The 19,076-nt window shown below is 41.7% G+C and overlaps 1 protein-coding gene across 3 annotated transcripts in view; it reads right to left on the bottom strand.

Moving 5' to 3' along the window:
• ENTPD4 (ectonucleoside triphosphate diphosphohydrolase 4) overlaps positions 1 to 13,723 on the bottom strand; it is a 42,040-nt gene extending 28,317 nt beyond the window's left edge. For 2 of the 3 annotated variants that reach the window (XM_036239790.1, XM_036239792.1), the window contains exons 1-5: positions 13,578 to 13,723; positions 9,143 to 9,264; positions 6,663 to 6,761; positions 4,662 to 4,859; positions 3,968 to 4,173 (exon numbers count right to left, since the gene is read on the bottom strand). In XM_036239790.1, the coding sequence (XP_036095683.1) occupies positions 3,968 to 4,173; positions 4,662 to 4,859; positions 6,663 to 6,670 (412 nt within the window). In that variant the 5' untranslated portion in view covers positions 6,671 to 6,761; positions 9,143 to 9,264; positions 13,578 to 13,723. The remainder of the gene's footprint in view (positions 1 to 3,967; positions 4,174 to 4,661; positions 4,860 to 6,662; positions 6,762 to 9,142; positions 9,265 to 13,577) is intronic. The other variant, XM_036239791.1, reaches the window with a different exon arrangement.
• Positions 13,724 to 19,076: the final 5,353 nt, after the last annotated feature.

The following is a 19,076-nucleotide window of genomic DNA, read 5'->3' as shown; positions in this document are numbered from 1 at the left end:
TAATAAGTTATACTTCTTCAGAGTGGCTAATTTGAGAGAAATTCAAGCTATATACCATACTCTCTTAGTTTTTTCCTGTCCCTCTGGCAACACCTTTCACAGTCTTTCTTCCTTAAATGGTGGTACTAAACATTCAGTCCCATGCCCTCTTATTCTCACTCATCAAAAATCAGACTTAATTTAGCATCTATTATGTGTCAGACACTTGAAGTTGATTACACGAGCTCATCCCTGCCCTTGGTTCGTGCTCCCGCTTTCCTCACTCTCATGGTTGCTATCACCATTACTTTTCCCTCATCAGATCTCTTCTCCAACCTGCAGATCAGTATGTGGTAACTTCCCATTGAACAAGGCAATGTGCTTGTTCTCATAGCCCCCATACAACTCAACATATGCAAATATGAACTCAACATCCACTATAAACCTGCTCTTACTGCGTATTATCCACCTCAGTGATCACTATCATTTGCAATCCAGTGGTCCAAGCCAGTATCCTAAATAAAATCCTCTCCCTCACCCTGTGTTCTGCATTTTATTGACTGCCTCTCCTTGGTTCCCTCACATTTTTTCACTTCTCAGCTCTTCTGAATACTCCCACCCTCTGCCAGCCTACGCATCCTACTCTCTAGTCTTGAAATTCCCCAACCACTCCCTATGCAAAAGGGCCTCTTCCTGGCTTAAAATCCTTTTGGGGCTCCTCAATGCACTCTAGATAAAGCTCAACTCTAGAATGGTATAACCTGCCTTGCATACTCACCTAACCTATCTCTTCCCACGTTCCTTCTATTTGGCTTCAACTATACGGAATAAAATTTCTATAATGCATCACACTCTGGCTTTATGGCCCCTGTACCCCACCAGGAATAACCTCTTTAACTGCCTCCCTACCTACTTCCCACCTCTTCTCACCTGGCTAACTTCTCCTCATCCACTGAGCTATTACCTCTATGGAAGTCTTCCCAGCAGAACCCTGAAGATGAGCTCTCTTTACATTCTATGCATATCCTTACGCTAGTCGTAGCACTCACTACTTTATCAAAACTACCTTCCTATGCTTGTCTCATTTCAACTGGAAGTTTTTCAAGAGCACAAATTGTATCTTGTTTAAATTTATATTCTCAGCACTAACACAGTACCTAGCAAATAGCAGGTGCTCAGCAATTTGCTGAATGAGTACCTAAGTGAGTGAACATTTTTTGCTGTCACTGAGCCTACAATGTTAAAGATGAGGAGAATTTCAGAAGTTCAAAAATCCCTTATTTCATAGACTAGGAAATTGTGGACCCAGAAAGATTAAGTAATTTGTCAAAGCAATCAGCAAGAAACAGACTAGGGCCCTGGCCGGTGTGTCTTAGTGGCTAACGCGTTAGCCCATACACAGGAGGGTTGTGGTTTCAATTCCTGGTCAAGGGCACGTAACTGAGTTGCAGATTCCATACCTGGCCTGGTAGGGGCACCTTTGAGAGGCAACCAATCAATGTATATCTCTCACATTGATGTTTCTCTCTCTCCCTCACTTCCCTTCTACTCGCTCTAAAAAACAAAACAAAACAAAACAAAAAATGAAAAAAATATCCTTGGGCCCTGGCTGGTTTTGTCAGTGGTTAGAGCATTGGCCCACGGACCAGAGAGTCCCAGGTTCGGTTCCCACTAAGAGCACATACCTCGGTTGCAGTTTGTCCCTGGCCCCATGGGGTTGTGTGGGTGGCAGACAGTTGATGTGTCTCTCTCACATTGATGTTTCTCTCTCTCTCTCTTCCTCCGTCTCTCCTTCCCGCTCTATCTGAAGATAAATGCAAAAATGTCCTCGGGTGAAGATAAAAAAAAAAAATCCTTGGGTGAGGATTAACAACAACAAAAAGACCGAGTCAATTTTTTTGACTCCACATACAATACTATTTCAATGGACAAGCCCAAAACTATCCAGAACCTATTAAGGAAACTTCTAGCGTAGCTGTAATGCTACATACAAGAGACTGTGCTTCAGGACAGAGGAGAGCTATAAAAAAGTTCTTGACTATCCACTTCAAGCATTTCTTGTAGCATCAGAGAGAACCACATTAAGCTTTATTTTAATGAGATTCTGGTGTCTAGCCTGGGATGCTGGTGTAGCTGTTTCTTTGTTCTCAAAGGAAAACTCTAAAGTGTGAAAGTTTTCATCTTCCAGGGCAGCAGTTTAATCACTGATGGGACCTAGTATGTGAAGCTAGATGAAATGCCAAGTATTTTACAGAGTTTTGGTTTTTAAGATCCTGGTGAATTTTTAACTTGATCAATACTGCTTTAATCTTGAAAATGTTTCTAGATTAGGGATACAAAGAAATTTCAGGGGTAGGAAAATAGAAAAGTAAAAGTTGAAAGTCATCCACTAAGACTTAGAGAAAAAATAATCTTTGTTAACAAAAATGTACTCTGATAGCAAAATAATGCTTGTACAAGAGACTCAGATTGAGTTCCTTTCTCTTTATCCTAAAAAATGAAGTAGAGATTTTGAATTTTCTGAGCACTTTGCTGGAGCCCACCTGCCCAAACATCAAGGAACAATAACTTGTTGAGGGTTGCCTGAAGAGGAAGTAGGGCCTGAATTATTCAATGAAGAATGTGTAGGACTCGAGGTGTCTACAGTTAGGAACTGTTTTATGAGGACAGGTATTCTATCATGTTAAAACTGAAGCTCCCTCCCTGGTCAAGTAGCTCAGTTAGTTAGAGCATCAACCCAATACACCAAGGTTGTAGGGTTTGATACAAGAGCAACCAGTGAATGCATAAATAAGTAGAACAACAAACCAAAGTTTCTCTCACTCAAGTCAATAAATAAAAAGTTTACAAAAAACAAAACTGAAGCTCCTTTTCACTTGTTTTTGAAATAGGAGATAATTAAGTTATGATAATTATTTTTATCAACATTCTCTAATATTTTAAAAGATAAATTATTTGGATTGTTTGGACTTAATATTTTACTATCTAACACATTTGGCAAGATGAAATTAGAGTACTGAATCTCTTAGATCTATGGTTCATTGTTTTATCTTTTTTTTTTAATCCTCACCCCAGGATATTTTTTTATTTATCTTCAGATAGAGTGGGAGGGAGAGAGATAGAAACATCAATGTGAGACAGACACACCACTGGTTGCTCCCTCCCCCAATCCTGACCAGGGCCAGGGACAAATTGCAACTGAGGTATGTGCCCTTGACCAGAATCGAACCAGCGACTCATAAGTCCATGGGCCGAGGCTCTAATTAATGAGCCAAACCAGCCAGGGCTATGGTTCATTGTTTTAAATCGGTGATAATCAACTGTCAAGACATAAAATACCTATTTCAAGGTACTCCTGACACCTTCTATTCCTAATGCTATTGAAGAAGGGCACTGCCCATGGAAATGATACAGATACAGAAAAATGGTTGAGAATTACTGATTTAAATTGTCTAATGGGGAAGGCACATCACAATTTTTCTGTAACACACTGACTTAAAAATTGTGTATCTTTGAAAACTGGACATAATGATATCAGCTGTTCTAAGTTCTATTAAATAATCTAGATAAGTAGAAATATATTGGGGCAGCAATTGTGAAAATGACAAATATATACCAACATATTAGAGTACAGATTTCCATGAGTTATCTGAAATTACCTTGTCATTAAGGAGAGAGACCAATGGCTATCAAATAGAAAAAAAAAAATTCTTCCATAATTACTGTCAACTATCAAACATTTGAGTAGACACCATGAATAAGGAACTATCGTAAATGCTGCAGGAGACAAAAGAAAGACAGTGTTTGGGTATTTTATTAAGGTGTTAACTGCCTTATGCAAGAAGGATAGAAAAGAGGAAAGGAAGTAAAAAAGTAAAACAAGAAGACTGACTGGGTCCTGCTATGAGAGAAAAGGAAAACTGTGAGACATCACAGAGAATTAAAGGACAGAGCCTGGTTATCAGTCAGACATTTATCATTTACATACCTGGTTTTATTTTCATAACCACTGGCTTTCGGTTTTTATCCCTCATTTGTCTGATATCCAACAGATCACGAGGATTGCCATTATGCCTGGGCCAGCAATAGACAAATATTCGAGACCCACTGCTACCACAGTCCACCACGATGCCATAGTTCACATTGGGGTTATTGGTGTCTGTAGCTTCAATGTCAGTAACTCGTGCCAAGTACCTTGTTTAGAAAAATAAACATATACTCTTCATAAAACTAAAAAAGTACAATAAACCAACACCAAGTCAGTGATTTCTAAGCTGTGCAGCTCCACCAATGTAACATTTTTACAACTACCAAATGATTAGAGTCAAAAGAAAACAGTGACAATGATAAAAAATTTAAATCAGATATACACTTATTATTCCTTTAAAGAAGTTCAAGCAAGTTCTGAAAAGCAAAATTACTTCCAAACTGTTAACATTAACTGAAAATTCAGCTTAAAAGATATCACAGGAGAAACTTATGTTAAATCCTCTTATGATGTGGATTTGGTGGTTAATGATTAAAGCTTCAGACAGTTTAATTTTTCATGCCATGCTATATTCAGTATAGTGTCTGGTTCCTACAGCCACAGGCTCCTTAAATTCCACCTAATCCCAAGGTCTTGAAGCCATGAAACGAAGGTATGGCATCCCATTTAGAAAACAAATGTTTTCTTCTCTTACCTTTGAAACTTTTTGTCTCTGGATAGTCGCCCATATTTATTTCGGATTATGACAACAGAAAAGTATAAAAGTGAAACAGCAGCAGCCAGAATACTAATCACAATAATTTGGCGTAAGTTGGTATTCAAAATTCGAGGACATCCCACTGGAGACATGCTAAAATGCCAGGAAGCAGGAAAAAGACAGGAGATGCCAATTCTGAAATTCCAAAAAACAGATTTTAAAGCAATCTGCTCCAAAGAAGCCTCCCTTTACCTAAAATGATTCAAAGCAAGACATTCAGTTTGAGCTGCCCCTACTTCCCTGCCAATAGGTATCTGTACACCAGCATCTTCTATATTGCTATTTTGCTACATAATTCATTAGTCATGCACTGCACAACGATACTTTAGTCAATGATGGACTGCATATATGACAGTGGTCCCATAGATTATAATGACGCTGAAAGATTCCTAACACCTAGTGACATCATAGTGCAAAAACACAGTATTCACATGTTTGTGGTGATGCTGGTATAAACAAACCTACTATGATGCTAGTTGTATAAAAGTGAAGCACATACAATTACGTACAGTGCATAATACTTGATAATGATAAATGACTGTTACTGGTTTATGTTTTTACTGTACATATTTTTATCATTTTAGAGTGTACTCTTTTTACTTATTAAAAAGTTTGCTGTAAAACAGTACCCCATGTTATGCAAACAGCAGCCTCATACATCTTGAGTATGCTGCATCTCTTGATTGCATCATTTTCTCTTGTGCTTGATTTAATCTCGTGTTGTTTTGTATAGTAACGTGCTGAACAGGCTTGTAGCCTAGGAGCAATAGGATATATCCTATAACCTAGGTATACAGTACACTATGCCATCTAGGTTTGTGTAAGCGCACTCTGTAGTGTTTGCACAATGATGAAATTGCCTAACAATGTATTTCTCAGATAGTATCCTTGTTAAGTGGCACATAATTGTATTATAAAGTTATATGAATGAGAATTAAGCCCTGATGGTTATGACACTTCTGTGTTTTCCCCCTTTCTTGAGAGAACTATAAAGATTATTATTTGTACCCTGCTTTGTTCCAAAAAATTAGAAAGAATAAGTTCAATAATGTAAATATATAAATCTATAATAAAATCAAGTTTAAGGGTGATAAAAACCAAAAGACAATTTAGTACATAGGAATGCATGTAATTAGGTAGGCCTTAAGAGATGGCTTAGAATCCTTGTGGACAAAAACACTGCCCATTAGACTAGAAACATCTCAATAGCTTAAAATGAGTATGGTTTTCTTAACACTGAATTTCAAGGCAAATTTCTCCCTGAATAACGAGAAAATAGTATCTTTAACATCACCATAACGAAGTCAATAAATGAGTTATGTATGTCTTGTTTTTGGAAATATTCCTTAGAAATTTTTGCAAATAAACACTTTTCTTCTCAGTTTATGTCAGGAATGAGAAACTTTATTAGGCTTAAAAACACTTGCTAACTTTAGGATAAATTTTATTGTTTTTACAGTTAATTTCTACACTCTTCCCTTTATTACTTTTTGACTTTTTTTCTTTATTGATTTTAGTGGGAGAGGGAGGGAGAGATAGAAACATGGATTGGTCGCCTCCTACATGCTCCCCACTGGGGATTTGGCCCACAATGTGGTCATGTGCCCTGACCAGGAATCGAACGATCAATGCTCAACCACTAAGCTATACCAGCAGGGCCTATACTCTTTCCTTTAAAGAGTACTTCTTGGACTTGCAGAAGGGGGAGGTATCCTACTAATCCAATGGACTCCTGTAGAAGCCATCTGGCATTATCATTTTCTTTCTGTGACAGGTGCCCGACTGGGCCTTGAAAGAATAAAGTTATAAAATAGAAGTGCAGCACAACTTTGAACACTTTTCACTTGAGATTTATGTATATTTTTCCTCTCAAAACCTGTTTCTGTGGCAACCAAAATCTCGGGTTTTCCATTGCAATGATTAGGCACCATCACTCACCTCCCCATGCTGACAGGTCAGAGGTCAGGCAAACTTCTGGGAGTCAGTCCTCAACCACCATTACAGAAACAATGAGGTCCTCCGTGAGTCAGAACCCTCCTATTCCAGGAAAAACAAATCACAAAGATGGCACAATCCAGGAAAGGTCTATGTTAGTTATGCACTGTGTGTTTAAATCCCACCACACACAATGTAGTACATAATCCTTGCACTGAAACTGTTAAAAAGGGTTTGAGTACATAGCTTCTGTATTAGCACTGACCTAGTCCATGCCTATCTTTCTGGTCTAATCCCCTGACAGACAGACAGATATGTACCCTATGCTCCAGACATATTAAACACAAGCTGCAAGTCACGATAATGCCCTGCATTCCTCTGGATTTGTAGAATGACTCTTTTGGGTCCATCTGTTGGTATTCCTATATAATCCTCATGACACAAGTCAAACATGATTCCTCTGTGAGGACTTCCCTAATCCTCATATCCCCAGCGTATTTGCTCATCACAGTAGTGAGCTACAGTATTATACTTGTGGCTAGCTGACTTTCTCATCTCATGGCAAGCCCCTCATGGGCAGGGGCAGCAACTTATTCTTCTGTTTCTCCAGTGACCAGTGCCTATCACAGAAGTGATGAACAACCAGTGTTTGTTTTATGGATGGCTGGGAATGGGAGATACAAAGATGCATCAGACATAGATCCAGCCCTTAAATTTTTAAGGCAGTAGAGGGGAAAACACACACACACACACCCCCCCCCACACCCCCCCCCCCCCCCACACACACAGTATTAGTAAGGCCTACCTAACAAAGGGGAAAAACCACTTTAATTAGTTCAGGTTTAAATATGGTGTCCACATTGTACCACAAACCCAAAACTTAGGACAAACAATATTTGTGATTTAAAATTTATGAAAAAAGGCCCCGGCCAGTTTGGCTCAGTGGTTAAGAGAATCAGCTGGCGGACTGAAGGGTCCAGGTTTGAGCCCTGGCCCTGGTAGGGGTTGTGCAGGAAGCAACCAATCAATGTGTCTCTCTTTTTTTTTTCAATCCTCACCTGAGGACTTTTTTTTGTATTCATCTCCAGATAGAGGGGGAGGGAGAGAGGGAGGAAGAGAAAGAGAGAAACATCCATGTGAGAGATATACATCGAGTGGCTGCCACCCACACGACCCCAACCGGGGCTGGGGACAAACTGCAACCTAGGTAGGTGCCCCTTAGCGGAAACCAAACCTGGGACTCTGCTCCGTGGGCTGACGCTCTAACCACTGAGCAAAACTGGCCAGGGTATCAATGTGTCTCTCTTACATGGATGTTTCTCTCTCTCTCTCCCTCTCCCCCCGCTCCATTCCACTCTATCTAAAAATCAATTTTAAAAAAAGTTTACGCAAAACAAAAAAATGTCAATTACCTAGGTGTTTACATGAACTTTAATGTTTTCATAAAGTAAAACTTCAGTGAGATTACTACATTATACATTTATTAGAATTCCAATGACTCAAAGATTAAACTATTAAGAATATTAATGAAAATGTAGATAATCATTTACATAATTTTAGAATGGGTATGGCTTTTCTACAATGATATCAGTGTCTCAAACTATAAATGAAACAAAACACATCTACACACGAATTTAAGACTTCGGAATGTTTAAAAATAAAAATGCATTCTTAAATACACAAGGCTTGGGGAAATTATTTGTAACATATATGACAAAAGGTAAACAGCCCTTACATATAAAAAGTTCATAAAATAAATACATGAGAAACATTGAAACAAGTGAGCAAGGATAACTGGAGGTTAATAAAATAAAAAATACAAATGGCTGATAAAAATAACTTCATTAGTATTTACAGAAAAATAAATGAAAACAAGACTTTACCACTATCAGATTGGCAGAAATTAAAGCCTGAGGATACTCTGCTAACAAGGGGGAGGGGAAAAGGTCATGAATACTGCTGGGGAGAATCTAAATAGGTATTAACCTTCCAGGGGCATATTGGTAACAGAAATGACAATTTTTAATATGCTTACCCTCTGCTGAACCTATCACAGTTCCAGAAATTCATCCTTAGAAAATAACAGGATAAAACTAAAATATGTATGAAGATGTTAATCATAGTATTGTGTATAATAGCAACACATTGCTTCTAAACTAACAGGTAGTACAGGGGGTGGGTTAAATTAAACATGGTCCATTTATGCAACAGAATACACTATGACTATTAAAGGTGATCATGCAGATCTATATTTATTGACATGGAAAGATGTCCATGATACATTAAGTGAAAAAATTGCACCATGCATAAGAGGGGGAAAAATGGAAGAAGAAAAGCCAAAATGTTAACAGTGGTTAGTTATTTCTGAATTGTGAGATGATGGATCATTTTTATTTTCTTTCCTAGGCTTACGTATATTTCTTAAAGGGCATATATTAATTTTATCATCAGAAGAAACAACAGAACTATTTTTAACAAGCTACCTTTGGCTGATAACTTCAGTTTCCAGCATCAAATCCTCTTCTGGATAGATCAAGAAAGCCTAGCTTAAAAAGTCTTCATAACATAGGAATTCCAATCTGAACATTTTTTTGTGATAGTTGAACTAAAAAAAAAATAATAATAATAGAATGCTTTAGTTAATAGCCTAAAGTCAAGGTCCCTGGGGGAAGGAAGGCCTTTAATGATTCAATGATGAACACTATGAAGTGATATGAAGGGCACCGAGGAGTAACAGACCTGACTCCAGATTTCAGGGAGTCTGCAAACTGGTTACAGAGAAAATACTAATACTCAGGAAATAATCAAGAGTGTAACAGAAGGCAATGTTAAATTATTTGGACTAACAGTGTTCAGAGAAGAGCACCATGAAGGCTGGTAAATAGGAACAACTTCCTGAAGGTCGAAGGGGGGAGAACAGAGAATATTTTTCAAAAGAGAAGATGCACTGTTAGAATGATCAGAGCAAACTTGGTAAAAGTTTTTTATCTGGTGTTTGTCTTAGGATTTTTTTTTTTATCCTCACCTGAGGACATTTTTCCATTTTTTATTCAATTAGAGTGGGAGGGAGAAAGAGAAACATCAATGTGAAAGAAACACACCGAGTGGCTGCCTCCCGCAGGACCCAACCAGGGCCAGGGACAAGCTGCCACCGAGGTTCGTGCCCTTAGCGAGGTTCGTGCCCTTAGCGGGAACCGAACCCGGGTCTCTCTGGACCGCAGGCTGATGCTCTAACTGCGGAGCCAAACTGGCCAGGGCAGATTTTTTTTTAAGATGTGATGATTTCAACACAAAGGATAGATATTTTTGTAAGTCACAAAAACTTGTGTTTAAAGACAGAGAAAAATAGGACAGTTTATAAATTGCTGAAGTCATTACTTTTATTTAGGACAATAAATAAAGTATGGCTGAATATTACCCAGCAGTCAACAATATGGTAATTTGATCTTAAAATGTAAACTCCTGCCCTGGCCGGTTTGGCTCAACAGTTAGAGCGACAGCCCACAGACCAAAGAGTAGTGGGTTCGATTCCAGTCAAGGGCATATAACTCAGTTATGGTTCAATCCCTGTCCTTGTTGGGGTCGTAAGGGAGGCAACTAATCTGTGTGTCTCTCTCACATCAATGTTTCTCTTTCTCCCTCCCTCCCTCTCTCCCTCCCTCTCTCCCTCTCCCTCCCCCTCCCCCTCCCTCTATCTGAAAATCAACAGAAAAATATCCTTGGGTGAGGATTTAAAAAAATAAAAATAAAATGTAGCCCTGGCCAGTTTTGCTCAGTGGTTAGAGCGTCGGCCTGCGGTCCGGAGAGACCCGGGTTCGGTTCCCGCTAAGGGCACGTACTTCGGTAGCAGTTTGTCCCCGGCCCTGGTTGGTCGTGCGGGTGGCAGCCACTCGATGTGTCCCTTCACGTCGATGTTTCTCTCTCTCTCTCTCTCTCCCTCCCACTCTATCTGTACAAAAAATGGAAAAATATCCTCGGGTGAAGATAAGAAAAAAAAAAAAATGTAAAATCCCATTGTATTTGCAGCTAAGAATCTTGGCACCAAAGTTTAGGAAGGCAACGTTTTTTCGTAATATCACATAAAAATACCAGAGGCCTGAATTATGTTAGACCTATCATCAGAGAGATGCATTTATTGCATTATGATTCCGGCTAGTGCAGCCCACCTTAGCTGAACATTCTTTAGTGGAGGAAAGCCCATCTCTCTCAACTGATAGTCCGAAGAAAACCAGTGAAAACAATATATCAACTGCAAAGTGAAAAGCTTCCTGTGGTGAAAAATGCATGATGCAATAAAACAGACATCAGCAAATTCTCAAATCATATGAAAACAAAATAACAGACAAATGAGACTCTAGAAGAGCTAGACCTCTGAGTAAGAAAAGATAAGATGACAGGAAGGGTAATTTAAAAAAGAATGATGTGGCCCTGGCTGGTTTGGCTCAGCGGTAGAGCGTTGGTCCGCAGACCAATGAGTCTTGGGTTCGATTCTGGCCAAGGGCACATACCTCGGTTGCTGTTCATCCCTGGCCCTGGTCAGGGTCATATGGGAGGCAATCAGTTGATGTGTCCCTCTCACATGGATGTCTCCCTTTTCCTCTCTCTCCCTCCCACTCTATCTGAAGATAAATAGAAAAATATCCTCAGGTGAGGATTAAAAAAGAAGAATGATGCGAATATCAAAGGTTACAAGGGGACATTGAAAAATCAAAAAGGCCCACAAACACTTAGGTAGAATTTTGTAAGATAAACCTGTCTTTGTGAGAGTGAGAGGTAAGTGAAGGATATTCTGTGGCACTCAGTTGTGGGGAAAAAAACATCAAAACTTGATTCATTCTGTTTTAAGAAGACTATTTTCTTTAATATTTATTTTTAAATTTAAAACTTTATTTTTCAATATCAAGTCCTAATCAGACCTCTTTCTCTCACTATTCATTTGCAAAATTCTGGTCCCCATTTTAAGAGATCTTTTTCTGGTAACACTTATTTCTGAATCACCTCTGTAGTTTTCTAAATCTGCAACTCTGACCTTCCTCAAGTTCCAGTTCCACATTCTGAGCTTACAGATGGCTGCTATCGCAAACTCATTTAGTCTAAGCCTGCTGTCACAATCCTTTGACACAAACTAATACCACCTTCCAAGTTCTCCAGGTGACTGGAGTCACCTGGTTCTTAACTTTGATTCCCACTTAACCTATCTACTACCAATTCTTCCTCAAAAAATCCACACATCAAAAATGACCACAGCCCTGGCCTGTTTGGCTCAGTGGTAAGAGCGTCGGCCTGTGGAACAGAGAGACCTGGGTTCAGTTCCTGCTAAGGGCACGTACCTCGGTTGCAGTTTATCCCCGGCCCTGGTTGGGTCGTGCCGGAGGCAGCCACTCGATGGGTCCCTTTCACGTCAATGTTTCTGTTTCACTCTCTCCCCTTCCCACTCTATCTGAACAAAAAATGGAAAAATGTCCTCGGGTGAGGATTAAAAAATAAAAAATGACCACAGGCTTAGCCAGTGTGGCTCAATGGTTGAGAGGTCGCTGGTTCGATTCCCAGTCAGGACACATGTGCAGGTTGTTGGCCTGATCCCCAGTTATGAGGCATGCAGGAGACGGCCAATAGATGGTCTCTCTCATCGATGTTTCTATCTCTCTCTTTCTCGCTCTCTCCCCCTTACTCTTTCTAAAATAAATAAAGAAAAAGAAAAAAAAATTTTTTTTAATGACCACAGAACACATCACAAGACAGATCTCCAGGAAGGTTACCCACCTTATGCTTTCACTGTGAACACCACCCTTCCAAAATAACTCTTTGTAAAATACTACCTTCAAAATATGACCAACTCAAAAACCCTCTGGAGTTTATGCAGTCAACACCAACTTTTCATCAACTGATCACATCTTACTTTACCAATTTGTTCTCTCCTCAGCCCCAGATGACATATCTTTACGTTACAGTGAGGTGGGTCTCTTCTCCCCCACACAAGCTGTTCTCATTCTTGCCTCAGGCCTTTAATAATATCACTTCTTCCTCATGTGCCAAACAATGAACAAACCTGACACAAAGTCAAGATAGCATCAAATATAGGATAACACAAAGAATATGATTCTTTTAATTCTGTTCAAGGCTGGAGAATTAGGCATTTTCATTACACAAGGCAGGGCACAGTCAAGAAACTAAAGTAGGGATCTGAGTCACTAATTTAGAATTCTTTAATAACCTCCAGTTTATCTTTTAGCATGGAAGTTGCTGAATTGTAAAGCATGTCTTTACAATTTTCTTTCCTAATAGTGATCAATGTTTTCTGAAAATGCTCTGCACCAGTGTTCCTTTAACTGGGTTCTGGAGCATCATATTCCAGAGAATAAGACAACCGTTCCTTTAAAAGGTGTCCATGCATTATTCAAGTCTGAGAAACTGCTCTCATCAAGACTGTACTGCCCAATTAGTTCCATTTCTTCAAGGAGAAATCTAAAGCACGAAATTTGGTAAAAGCAGAGCAAAGCACAAACGATGGTGAATGTGAAATGTTAGGATAAGGCGCCAGGCGAGAACCACGGAGCGTTGGTGCAGCATCCACACTCCCCGGCCAGGTCCCTCCCTAGTGAGGGCCAAATCCGCCCACACCGCGTATAGGAGGAAGACCCAGCGTGGTCACCGGAGCCGGCGCGACAGCACGACTCCCAGGCTGCCCCTCCCAGGGGTTGGGGCACAGCACCTGCCGCCCAGGGTCACGGGCACTGCCCGCCCGGGCGCCCGGACGTAGCCGGGCGGCGGGGGAGGCATGGACGCGAGGAAGACAGACTGTAGGAGCCGGGAGGCTCGCGGACAGAGGGCTGGTCCGCGGCCCTCGTCGCCCCGCCGAGCCCCACGGTCCAACTGTCCCTGCCGCGGGCAACGTACGCGCCGGGCAGGCCGCCTCACCTGTTCTGCAGCGCCTGGCTCCGCGGCCGGGACTCCTAGGGGCGGGGAGCCGTGAGCGGAGCGCATCACGACCACCACGGAGAGGCGGCAGGGCAACGCGGCACCGGCTTCCCGGAGGCTCCGCTCCTTCCCGGGAGCCACACGGCCGGCCGGTCTCGCCCACGTTGCGTCACCGCTGCGCCGGGAGCGCGCACGCCGAGGGCGGGGCCTGCGCCGGGAGGACGCGCGTTACGTGCGCAGCTGCTCCGCGCGAGCCCCGGGACGACCTGCGAGCGGCCGCGCTGAGGCAGGTGCCGCGGAGGTGACCGGTACGGTGGCAAGGTACCGCCAGGTCCAGTCTGCTTGTCGGCGAGATGCGTCGTGCTTGGGACACTGCGGCTTGTCTTTCCTTTGTGCTGCTAGGGATTATGGAAAATGAGATTTGAAAACCTTACAAGAGCTGGAACATTTTGCTCAATTCTTGACGTTTTTGCCCAACTCTTGACATTTTTACAACTTTACTAGGAGCTGTCCCTGTTTTGTAAATGGGGAAACTAAGACGCAAACTCAGCGACTCTCTTATGTCCAGATAATTAGTAAGAGCCAGTATTTCATCCTTGCCAAAAGTTGCCCGTATCAGCGCTTATTCTGGGGGAGACAGATGGTCCCCACATGAAATGGATGTGAGAAGACTAGTGTTCCTGAGATTGACCCCATGACCTGATACTGGGCTCAAGGCCCCTCTCTCTAGCTTGACAAAAAACTGCCTGGAAGTTACAGAGCTTGAAAATCATGGCTTCTATCCTTTCCCCCTCTTTTGTTATAGGTGAATAAACTGCTTTCCAGAAAAAGGAAGTGACCAGCCAGCCTAGCCACTTTTTTTTTTTCCTCCTCACCCAAGGACATTTTTTTTTTTTTTTTTCATTTATCTTCAGATAGAATGGGAGGGAGAGAGGGAGGAAGAGAGAAACATCAATGTGAGAGAGACACATCGAGTGGTTGCCACCCACATGACCCCAACTGGGGCTGGGGACAAACTGCAACTGAGGCATGTGCTTTTAGCAGGAACCGAACCCAGTCCACAGGCTGACACTCTAACCGCTGAGCCAAACTGGCCAGGGCCAGACTAGCCACTTTAAAATAAATTTATTATTATTATCATTATTAGTTTTTTAATGAGAGCCCTAGAAATATCTACTCAAATATTTACTTGTCAAGTAAAAGAAGCTTGGACAGAACTAGTAGTTATACATTTTAAGCAGAATTTTTCTTGGTCCAGCATCAGATTGGGTCATCTCCTCTTTGTGATAATGTTTCATCCCTGGATTCAGATACTCTTCGTGGAAAAAGGCTAGCAATGACCAAGAGCCTTGTGCTTTAGAACTAAATACTGTATTTTTTACTATTATTCCACATTGCAATCATAAAATCACAGAATGTTCCAGTCAAAGGGACTGCAGGAACTGTCTGGTCTAAACCACTTCCTTTTAGTGTTAAAGAACCCGGGACCCAGAGAGGTTGAATGACTTACGCAGTAAAGCAGAACCAATGGTTCTGACTCCTATTTCAGGGCCCTTCAGTGGCAATCTGTAGCTGTTAAAAAAGAAAAAAAAAAAAAAAAAAAGACCAGTTTGGATAGCCTACACATTAGAAACCTCTGTGATGTGTACCTAAGGTTAGCTCTGAGAAGCTGAAGTAGTTGGCCACTCACGCTTCCTCAAAATTATGTGCCCTTCAAAGTCCTTACCATTTGAGATTCTGGTTTAGATTATGATAGTCTTTCTCAAGAAGGCTTCCACAAAAATGCCAGAGTAGTATTACAGTTGTCCCTCACCACTTTGCACTTTGACTTTTGCGGCTTCACTCTTGCGGTTTTTTCAAATATGTTCATTAAAAAGTTGATCGAGACAGTGAAAATTATAACAGCGCATGCTCGGTTGTCTGAGCTATTTATACAGCCCTGTATTACAATTGAAATTAAAATTACTGTACATATGGACTGTAGGTCTATGTATTCGAGCACCCCAGGAATCCTTCAACACCAGGTGCAACTACTAGAGTCTGGAACGGATTAACCATTTTAAACGAGGGACGACTGTATTATGCCATCAGTATTTCCTGATAATTCATCTGTAATAATTATTTGATAAGAACTAGAAAAGAAAATATAAATAAGTATGAAAACATGTAACATAGTATATTAATTTCCTAGGTCTGCTGTAACAAATTACCCTAAACTGGTTGTCTTAAGATGACAGAAATGTATTCTTTCACAATTCTGGATGCTAGAAGTTAGAAATCAAGGTATTGGTAGAGCCATGCTTTCTCTGAAGACTCTAGGGCTATATGGGACCTTTGTTCATTTTCCTGGGACCAGCAGAACAGATCTAAGTTGTCTTACAAAGGTCTAGGTTGTTCCTTAAGGCCATAAAGGCATGGATGTACAGGACTTCAGTCCATTTGCCCTGATGACAGCAGAAAAGATCTAGTTGGCGAATGGTATTATAATTAAGGCTTTCATTCTCTGGCCAGGCTTCCTGGTTCACGAGGTTGTATTGGGGTCATGCTTTATTGCAAAAGAAGACCAGCCACTTTTTCCTTAGGATTTGGGGGTCAAATTTTGATCAGTTCTTGAGGATGCATCCTAGGGGAGAGTCCTGAGGAATGGAGTTGGTTTCCCATCTGGCAGAGACTAGAGGAGAGTATGATAGAAACAGGTGTCCCCATTTTCTCCCCCCTGCCTATACTGGGCTCAGAAGGAGAGTGTCCCCTGCTTCATGCCTGGGTTTCCAGACTCAGCCAGCTTTACTGTGTAACCTGCCCTCAGTCTCATATGAGACCACGTCCCTAAATTCACCAGTGGGATCTCCCTCCTCTTCAACCCCTTGTTGCTGGGGTTCATATGTATACCCTAGTCTTGAGCAACTGAGCTTGACAGTGCTTTTCTAGTCTTTCCCATTCCCATTCCTCAGGAGATCTGGCAGGCAGTGCTTGGTGTCAGGGACAAGGATCTGACTCCTTGTTGTCCTTTCATTAAGTTCTGAAATTCCCAGAAAAGGTGGTGGACCATTTGGAGAAGACTAATTGCTTGCAGGAAGATGTCCCACCTTATACCTGGGGGCTTCCTTTTATCCCATTCCCATTTCAGTTTTCTATAGCCCTTTTCAAGGTGACCTGGCTCTCTACAAAAAAAGGGGGGGAGGGGCTTCTCCTACAGGAGTTTCCTAGCAGAGCCTATTTATTAATTCTGTTGTTTTACAGATAGATTAGTTGGAATAGGTCAGAAAAGGCAGGACCATATTTTTTTAACAGTTAAGTTAAATTTCTTTGCAAGCCCATCGGGGCCCCAGAGAGTCAGGAAAATCTTGAGGAAGATTCCTTAATTTTGTATTAGTATAAAGAATGTATACAATTCCTGTTTCCCTTATTGCTTAAGGCCAGCCTTTCTGGTTCTTCTATCCTGGGTGCAATTTGCCTGTGCCTCTCCCAGAAGCCTCTAATTTCCGATCAAGATAAGCTTTCCATTCATTTACTTTTAGTTTTAGAGCTGGCTTTTTCTGATTTGCATGCAAAATAATTTTAGGCCTCAAAAGAGCTACATTAAAAAATAAAAAAAATCCTCACCCAAGGACATCCTTCCGTTTATCTTCAGAGCAGGAGGGGGAGAGAGAGAGAGAAACATAGATTGGTTGTCTCCTGCACAACCCCGACCAGGGCCGGGGATCGAACTGCAACCGAGATACATGCCCCTGACCAGAATGGAACCTGTGAGTCTCTGGTCCGTGGGCTGACCACTGAGCCAAACTGGCCAGGGCAAAAGAGCTACATTTTTACCATCTTAATTTGATATCACTTCTTGTTAATTTGTTTTCATTTAAGTACTTGCAAGTAAGGGCTTCCTGTTAGTTGTTAAGATGTATTAATGGGGACTGGGGTCTGGGAGTTTCCAGCCTTGGAAAAACTAGCCATCCACTTTTTCCTGCCCTTAGTTATCTCGATGCTTATCTATAGCCTAGGTTCTTCTCAACCCTTAGTCTTTAGCTCCACCTTGAGGATTTCCAAAAAGCTCAAAGAAAGTAAGCCTGAATTTAACTTCAGACACAAAGGGAGGTAGAGAAAGGGGAAAAAAGAACATCCTTCTGGGCAAAGGAACTAGTAACCTGACAGGGAAAAGCCATGGGGGAGGATCTTGTGTGATTTTATAGTGTTCCTGGATGCATGGACATTGTCTTGCAGTTGTTGGGGTGCCTAGTGCAAATTTCCCCAGTCCATGACCGACTCATCCTGTCATGGTAGTCTTCGAGCGGCTAGCATCTTCATGGCTTTTAAACGCTCATTTTGTGTCCGCGTGGTTCAGCAATCCACAGAGAAAGAGAAAACCCTGCAGCTGGAGGAAAAGATACAGGGAGGAAAAAGGACACAGCCAGGTCCTTCAAGCCTAGGTGTGAGGACAACCAGTGGTGAAACAATCCAAGTCACAGTAAGAATAATATGAGTCATGGCACCAGATATGTTACTGGTGAGACAAGGAGACCTCGGTTCTTGTCTTCTTGAAGTACAGATTTCAGTCAAGAGACAAAGTGTAGCAAAGTAAGAAAGAATTTATTGGCCACAGCAAAAAAACTTAGGGCAGTGAAACAATGAAGGCCATAGAAGAGGCAACAGGAGACCTTAGGCTGGGCTGCTTTGGCTCACTGGGCAGTCAGAGAAAAGGGGGCCTTGGAGACAGGTTCAGGGAGTTAGCCCAGGATGAGCTGCTGCTGCCCATTGCTCTCTAGTTGCAAGTCTCATGAGGTCCCTTAGAGGGAAGAAGGGGAAGAGAATGGTGCTGACCTGCTCCCCTGGGGGAGAGCATGCACTGGGTCCTTCATCCTGAGCATATTTCTCTTTCTTGCAGGTGGGAATCTTAGGGGAGGTCTCAGGGGAGGGTCTCAATAGAATATTCATTAGTTTTTTAGGTGTGCTCTTTAACGGTCATGGTCTCCACTGATTGGTCAGTGCCAGGGCAAGGGGGTCAATAGTCAATGTAGCTGGTCCTGAGGCAGCCACTGTGTCACATGTCTGCTTTTGTTGCTTCTCTGGGCCTGGAGCTGAAATACAACTGAGGCCTAGATGTTCTCTTTAGGAAGGAAAAGGTCAGGGCATCAAACCACATGACCAGTGATATGCTAGGGGAGGATAGGTTACCCTGTGTGCGAGGTCCTTATTTTCCCAGTTTTGCCCCTTTAGGCACTGGGGCTTTCTGCCCTGGTGAGTTTCTGTACCCGGCCCTTCATTCTTGCTCTGCTCATGTCTGTCTAACTGCCTGTACCAATTTCATTTACATTTTATAGATGAGAAACTGATGTCTGAGAGACAAAGTGACTTGCTCAAGCTCCTAAATTGGAACGGAGACAGGATGATTGAATGTGAAGAGTACCAAACCAGGATGTGGGACTTGAATCCTAGTGCCTGCTACTAATTGACTGTGTAAGCTTAGAAAATTGTTTACCTTGTTGGTCCTCAGCATCTACATATAAT

Source organism: Molossus molossus, unplaced genomic scaffold (assembly GCF_014108415.1).
Source record: "Molossus molossus isolate mMolMol1 unplaced genomic scaffold, mMolMol1.p scaffold_m16_p_4, whole genome shotgun sequence".
Classification (NCBI taxonomy): Eukaryota; Metazoa; Chordata; class Mammalia; order Chiroptera; family Molossidae; genus Molossus; species Molossus molossus.
This window is presented reverse-complemented; position numbering and strand designations above follow the sequence as displayed.